The following is a 7545-nucleotide window of genomic DNA, read 5'->3' as shown; positions in this document are numbered from 1 at the left end:
TTGGCCCCAAGTGATTGTTCTTTAGCAGCCACCTGTTAAAAAAACACTGAGACCGAGACAAAGTCACATTAAATAAAACAAAACAAAAAATCTATTGGTTCAATTTAAACAACACACACGTGAAAATAGACTCCTACGCAGGCAACATCGTCTCAAACACATGACATGTGTGATTTGGAGAAGGCTAAGAGTTTTTTTTTTTGTTTTTTTTTCAGATTACTGGTTACATCATGAGGTAAAAACAGATCTCGGTTAAAGTGGAAAAATATTTTCCCAAAATCTCTCCCTCTCCCTCAATTGTTACGTGTCACCATATTCGGGCTCAAACACATAAGCGGCGTGGATTAAAGTGGGTTCACTGGCAGAATCAGTGCGTAAACATGGTTTAAAAGCACCTCAGTCCAGAACACTGATGTCAAAGGAAGTTGAAATTGTGCGTGGAAAAAAGTCTCAGTCCACATGTAGGTTTTTTTTGGAAAATTGAACTTTTTAAGTTTTCAAAGACATCTTCGTCCTCATGAAAACACAAAAGATTAAGTGTCACGCTTAATCAAGTAAAACGCATGCCAAGACAACAGGGGGCGATAACAGTATCTGTAGCTGTAAGGCCTCGTTAGCCAATAAGATTTGAGAGAGCGGTTTGAGAGAGTGGTTTGTGTGCTGGAGGTTTGCAAAATTATAAAAGAAAGAAAAGCGGCACAGTGTACGCCCCGCTTAACTCGCCTCACATAGCAAACAAAATGTGCTTTTCTGGGGACCCTAACTTCCAGTTTGTGTGAGTATGAACAAATATGTGGACTGAGCCTTAGTAAAATGGAATGGAGCAGCCATTTTGGCTGATATAACGGCTGAGTTCCATTTAGCTTCCACAGTCTCAAGAGTGCATCTCAATTTGTTGATGTTATCAACACGTCAACATGATGGCCTACTACTATTCCACAAAACCAAAAAAAAAACCAAGGTAAGTACTCAGGGTTCCCATACCTTGGTTGACATCAAATTCAAGGACTTTCCAGGATCAATTCCCTCAAATTCAAGAACTGAATGTGCTTGTCTTCGTGCATGAAGACGTCCACTCTGGACAAGTGATTGTCCTTTTTGGGACCCTGGCCAGAGTCAGTCTTTGTACATTTTCTTTGGTGAGACAGAGATCTTGGAATTTTTCATTTCCCAGGTCGTCATTTGCTCTCTCTCATTTTAACGTTACTCGCTCGTTGTTCTGCGAGGAATCTTACGTCAATGGCGGGGGAGAGAGGGGGAGAGAGAGAGAGAGAGAGAGAGAGAGAGAGAGAGAGAGACGGTGTCCACAACACTGCTGGCAATTACTTGACATCAAGCAATGCAGGGCATGAAACAGTAGGTGGCGTCATAACAAACATGGGAGACATTTACTGTACCTAAATATCAAAAACCTTCCAGGAACCCTGAACACTTTCTAAAACACAGAACAGTTATTAGTTAGTTATTACGTTATTATGTTCCAGCAGTTTAGGTTTTTCTGAATTCGCAGCATTAGATTTGAATCTTGTTAATGTTAACTGTTGTTGTTGTGTAGTAAAGTGCCTTGAGATTATGAAACGTGATTTGGTGCAAACAAATTGAATCAAACGGAATCTTAATTCAATTTGAAAATGTCGTACTGATCCAAACAGAGGATCTCTTTGAGTTAGGCACCTAAACTTCTACATGATCGTTATCTATTTTACAACGCAAATGTTGGTGTCTGAGCGAGGGCTGCAAGGACTAATCGAGTTTCTCTGATTTTTCAGCTTCTTAAATGTGAATACTTTCTAGTTTCTTTGCTCCATAGAACAAAGAAATCTTTCAAACTGATTCATCTCCAGGTGTGGTAAACACTGATCAACATATTCTGACCAAACATGCACTCGATTAACTGAGAAAACGAGCGATAGATCGACCGATGACGAGAATAATGATGTTTCCCCCTGAATCCTGCAGGTTTGTGAACCGTGTCCCGCTGTCTGTCCACCAGCTCAGAGGTTTTTGGCTACGGTGCTACCACCTAGTGGCGATGGAGAGGAGCTGCGTGTGGAAGACAACAACCAGAGACAAGTTTCAATCCTCCGGAATACGAATTAAAGTGAACGTGTGTTCTTCTCAAACACATCGAAACAGATCTGACGCAAACGTCGTCATATTCAAAATTCACAAATTTATTTGATTTAACTCAGTTAGGTTTTATTTTGTTATGTAAATATAGTTACATATTAGTTCACATTTACCTTAGAAATTAATAAAAAGGCATTGTTTTATGATTGTTATTCTTGATTGATTATTGTGGTTTTGGAAAGTACCAGTTTAGCACCAGAATTTAGGATTTCTGTTGATTATAACGCTCTGTTTTCTCGCTCTATTCTGCACACAGAACATGACATAAACGCACCGCGACATGTGAAGGTCACGTACACCTGTGGCCTTTTTTGGGGGTCGCCACATAATTGTGCCAGTTTTTCTAGCCTTTTACTTAACATTTATTAAATAAAACATGCATAAAATAAGCGTTTTAATTAATCTATCCGACACATATCTCTCAGAAACGGCTGGTTGACTTATCTAAAATATTATATGGTGTTACACAAAATGGCAGTTTGCATTGGGTGGCTATCTTTAAAAAGTTTAAAAAAGTTGAGGACACACCGATCACCTGCACTTCAGCTGATTCTAGAGGCAAACGCTTTAAACAGTACGTGACTTTTCAAGTACATAGACACCTGTGTATGAGGTATGAGGCAGTATTTGATACCAGCAGAGGTTAAATAAGGTCCATGCAACATGCATGTTTACTGCACCGTCAGACAGATTTTTACAGCTATATCCATTCTTTAGGACAAATAAATCCATGCCACAGAAAGACGACAGGAACGTAAAGAGGATGTTGTTGCCAAATGGAAGCCCTCGTTATTCAGACACAGCTAAACTGCTTTGACAACAAGGTTGGTTTTTTTTTGTGTTGACTGTTTTGGTGGATTTGGAAGGTTCATGACACACGGCTAAGTTTGTTGTGAAGGTGGGTTGAAACTGGAATGAAGGAACATTTGGACCGACCAGTTTGTGGACATCACTTGTTTTGAAGGTAGATGTCCTCTTCTTATCGCTTGGTGTCAAAAGTCTTTGAGGGATTTCACAGCTTTGGCGAGGTTGCCGTAGAACTCGGTCATGCTGGACGGGAAGAACGAGTCGACCACGGAGCGTGGGAGGAGGCCGCCCAGGTCCGTCTGGAAGAACGCGAACACCTGGGTTTTGTTGGGTTCTCTGGAGACAAAAAGAAAAGTGTTAAGAGTCTAATTCACACTGAAAGCAACCAACATTCCCAGGAACATATTTACCCGAGGTGGTTGGACTATCTGGAACGCTGTTGTTTTTAGCATTAGCTCCAGGGAGTAAACACCGGGAAATGATCCAACGACTTTGTATTTACTACAAAAAGTACCTTTAGACTAACACTGTGATGAGTTCACACACTCGTTTACTCCTGTTTGCTGAGAGTCTGTGTTGTTTGTGTTCTCACCCAGAGATGGGGACACAGATGCAGCCACACGGATGGTTGAATCCTCTCACGTAACCAGACTGAGGAGGACAGCTCGAGTGGATCACATTAGTTGCTGCGTGACATGACACAAAACACACAGTTTAGACATCTATATTCAAACACTTTTACTTTCACCGTTTACTGTGGAAATGGTGTCTCTCCACCATTTAGTTAAGATGTTTACCTTCCAAAAAGGAAACTGTCCCTTTAAACCCCATGGACTTGTGATCCAGTTGTCCCACAGGTGCTTTTCTCTCTGGTTTCACCTTGTGTGACCTTACAGTGAAAGTTCACTGCTTTATTAGGACAACCTTTTATGACTGGAAACTTAATGTAACTTTCACTGTCCATTTTAGCTTACAGGGACACGGGAGCTGTTGGTCTAACGCTGCCTCGTGTGGTCAGTTTGTATCACTGATTTAAATCTGAATGAAGGATTTCAAACACCAAAGTCACAAAATTAGGCATGTGAACTTACGGATGGAGGCAGAAGTGGATCGACAACTCCTGTAAGCTGTGCTGTAAAATCACTGGTTTTCTCTATGGACTTTGGTGTGAGAGAAGGAGCAGTTTGTTTGTTTTTTTTTTTTTATAAAAGCAACACAAACTTAAATTTCCTGTTGGAAAACGCTGTCTAATAATGAAGCTCTCCATATCCCTTTACAAATGTATGGGGAGACAGTCTTATCAGTGACTCTCTTTCAAAGTCAATTAACTCATCAACCACTTAACTATATTGTTAACATGTGATGTTCAGTCAGTTTTGAGTCCAGAAAAAGAAGTGGACGACATACCATTGGATGAAATGGAGCCGTCTTCGCATTGTTTAACAACAACAACATCCACAAAGTCTCGGGGAGCGATGATGCCCATCGCGGCTGAGGGCGTGACAGTCCGGCAGATTGACCTGTCCTGTTGCAGGAGTGAGAGCAAGAGAGCGATGAACTCAAAAGACAGAGTCAAACAAAAACCACAAAGTACAACAAGATGCACTGGGTGGCATTTCATGACCTATGATCCAACTTATCAGAGTTAGTTAATAATGGTTAAAAAAAAGCACAGAAATGAGACTAGAGAAAGTCAGCACACCTCTGTGATTTGCTCCAGAAGCTCAAACCTCTTCACGTTGCTGTCCCATTTGACTCGGAGGCCGTTGGATATTGGTTTCAAACACTCCCACACTTTCTGTAGACCGCCGTTAACGATCCCGTCCCCCTTATAGCTGTGAGGTCAGAGGTCACACGACAGGCAGGTCAGAGTGAGGGCGACAAGACATGACTGAATCATGAACGCTGCAAATCAAATTCAAACACTCGAGGATAAGATAAGGCAGTAATTATTTAATGAGTGCACATACTGTAGATGGACAAGCCTCATGTAGGACTCATAGCATCGGTTCATCGTCAAACGTCATCATACATAACGCTTTCATCAGAAATAATATATATGTCTGACATTTTGAGTTTCATTCCACTGCTGTCTACTGAGGAAAACAAAAGAAGAAGAGGTTTCTCACACATTCCCTGGATATGCTGATGAAGGACGCCAGGACACGACCACGTCACTCTGCAAAACACAACATAACATACGTATTTTCAGTCTGTTAAACTGACCTTTCTACATGTGGACACACTTTTTAACCATTCTGTAACATCAGATATATGTTTGTATTGGTTAACTAATCAAATAAACAAATACACATAAATCTCAACCAAAAAAACCTTTCTGGAGATTTGTTTGGGGAGCTAAATCTGTGGGTCCCGACCCAGTGTTTGGGAATCACTGCTTTGTATAGCCTTTAGTGGCCTGCACGTATAATGTGTTTATTTGGTGTCAGTGGTGATGAGTGAATGACACTGCGGGAGTTGTCAAAACAACATGAAAGGAGGCAAATTATTCTATAATTAAAATATTTAATTGAATGGTGTTTAAAACTATTGTTGCCAAGTTACTAAAACTTTTATAGGACAAAGTTTAGTGTGTTTGATGGCCTGTTTCATGTATTTAAATCGCAACAATCATAACAATTAGCCTGGCTGAATAATTAACATTTAATGTCACCTGAAAGTTAGTTTTAACTCACAAAAATGAGTTAAATTCAAGGCATAAAATGTTTTTATCTGAAAACTAACACATGAATGGCAAAAGTGACTGTATCTGTAACTGCAGTTTTGCCATTCATGTGTAAGGGCTTTGTCATTATAGAAAGCAACAATTTTCCTTCACATTCACCTCTAAGTTTTGTTTGTAGTAGGTGCAAAAACATGCTCTTCGGTCAGCAAATTGGGGGAAAATAGCCACTGGAGTCTGTTTGGTCATTTAAACTTCATAAACGTCAATAAATAAAAATCCATTTCATGTTTTTTAGCATTTCATTCCATATTGAAAATGTACCGAACCGTGAAAAACCGAGCTATGTGCTGAACTGTTTCGTGCCGTTACACCCCCTAATACAAGTGAATGGCAAACGTGATGTAATTCTGACGAGTGAAAACTGTAGTTTCCTGTAGTTTTGACCTGTCACATATCTGCAGAGGTAACTCCAGAGAGTCAAACTTGGCGACTAAATTATGGTTTTGTAATCGGAACCTGAACAGACGACGTCATGACACGTCACACCACGCCATCACCAGAGAGGCTGCTCATTGGTTCAACACACCATCGTGTCACAAACAGGAGACAAGTGAAATACAAATACATACAGTTTTATATCTGGTACATTAAAAATCAGAGGCGAACACTCACCGACTTCTTGCAGACTTTCCAGCCGGACTCGTCACTCCTGTAGCTCTGCATCGAGTCAACCGCCATCTTAGCTTCGTGTTCGTAATCCATTGTTTAAATAACAATAATAATAATTAAAAGAAAATAAATTTAAAAAGTTAAACACCTCTGGGGCGCACTGTCACTAAAACCTGAGTCACGGCTCGGCCACCGTTTCCCTTTATTAACAAGTCCAGCTAACCCGGGTCAGGTGAGCGCGAGCTCGCGTTATTAGCCGAACGGAATGAAAGAAGAACCGTGACAAGCTAACGCGCATCGTTAAAACACGCAGCGGCTAGCTCGCTCTGCTACGCGGTGACACGCGTGAATAAAAGAAGAAGAAAAACGCAGTTAATGTTGTCACGATACGAGTGTCAGCGACGATCGGCCACGGTGAGAACAGAAGAAACTGCAGCTGTAGAGAGAAATCACTGAAATCTGAGGAGCATCGGGACAGTCAAGTCACACAGAGGAAAAGCACACACTTCCGATTACGACTTTCAAATTAAAACGTCATCCTCTTTGAAGCGGAAACAACGGAGAAATCACTGAAATCAAAGAACCAAGGTAGTCAAGTCAGACAGAGAAAAACAAAGATTTCCTGTATCAACTTTCAAAATAAAACATCTTCTTTGACGCAGGCGAAAAATAAAAGAATCAGGGTATTCTAGTTAGACAATGAAAAAACACACACTTCCATTTCAACTTTCTAAATAAAACGTCGCCTTTGAAGCAAGTGGAACAGTAGAGAGGGGGGTAAATCCCGACATCAAATAAGAATAAGAGCAGTCAAGTCAGACAGAAAAAAGGGATACACTTCCGATTATCACTTTCAAAATAAAACGTCATCTTTGAAGCAGCAAAAACCCTAGAGAAATCACTATACCACTATCACTATATCACTATAGAATCAGGACAGTCGACTGACACGGTTAGAATTTTCAAATGTACTCTTCTTCGTTCCGTTTTTCTTATTTTTTCGTCTTTAACTGCTGTGAAACACTAACTAATTATTCAATATCCTTTTTTGGTCTTTGATTTCAAGATGAAAATAATGAATTTTCATTAGGTAAAATTTATCAAAGTTTTTTTCTCCCCAAAGTATTGCATTTTTGAAGTACATAATGTTGGCGAAAATTGGCACACAAATCAGAACTGGCGAAAATAAAAAAATAACAAGGGAAATACGTTGAAGTGGAGCAAAATGCTTCAAAGTCAAAACTACGTTGCAT

General features: G+C 40.2%; 1 protein-coding gene across 1 annotated transcript; it reads right to left on the bottom strand.

The window, feature by feature from the left end:
- Nucleotides 1–1547: 1547 nt before the first annotated feature.
- On the bottom strand, nt 1548–6941 carry stard5 (StAR-related lipid transfer (START) domain containing 5). The gene is made up of 6 exons (XM_044030420.1): nt 6296–6941; nt 5067–5116; nt 4640–4772; nt 4345–4462; nt 3530–3623; nt 1548–3273 (listed from the first exon to the last, which is right to left on the bottom strand). The coding sequence occupies exons 1-6, from the start codon at nt 6383–6385 to the stop codon at nt 3123–3125; spliced, it is 636 nt and encodes a 211-aa protein (XP_043886355.1). The 5' UTR covers nt 6386–6941; the 3' UTR covers nt 1548–3122.
- Nucleotides 6942–7545: the final 604 nt, after the last annotated feature.

Source organism: Solea senegalensis, linkage group LG7 (genome assembly GCF_019176455.1).
Source record: "Solea senegalensis isolate Sse05_10M linkage group LG7, IFAPA_SoseM_1, whole genome shotgun sequence".
Taxonomy (NCBI): Eukaryota; Metazoa; Chordata; class Actinopteri; order Pleuronectiformes; family Soleidae; genus Solea; species Solea senegalensis.
This window is presented reverse-complemented; position numbering and strand designations above follow the sequence as displayed.

Coding starts and splice junctions, on each gene's coding strand:
- stard5 (XM_044030420.1), bottom strand. CDS start 6,385: ATGGATTACGAACACGAAGCTAAGATGGCGGTTGACTCGATGCAGAGC. Junction 5,117..6,295: donor GGAAAGTCTGCAAGAAGTCG/GTGAGTGTTCGC, acceptor TGTGTTTTGCAG/AGTGACGTGGTCGTGTCCTG. Junction 3,274..3,529: donor ATCTGTGTCCCCATCTCTGG/GTGAGAACACAA, acceptor TTTTGTCTCCAG/AGAACCCAACAAAACCCAGG.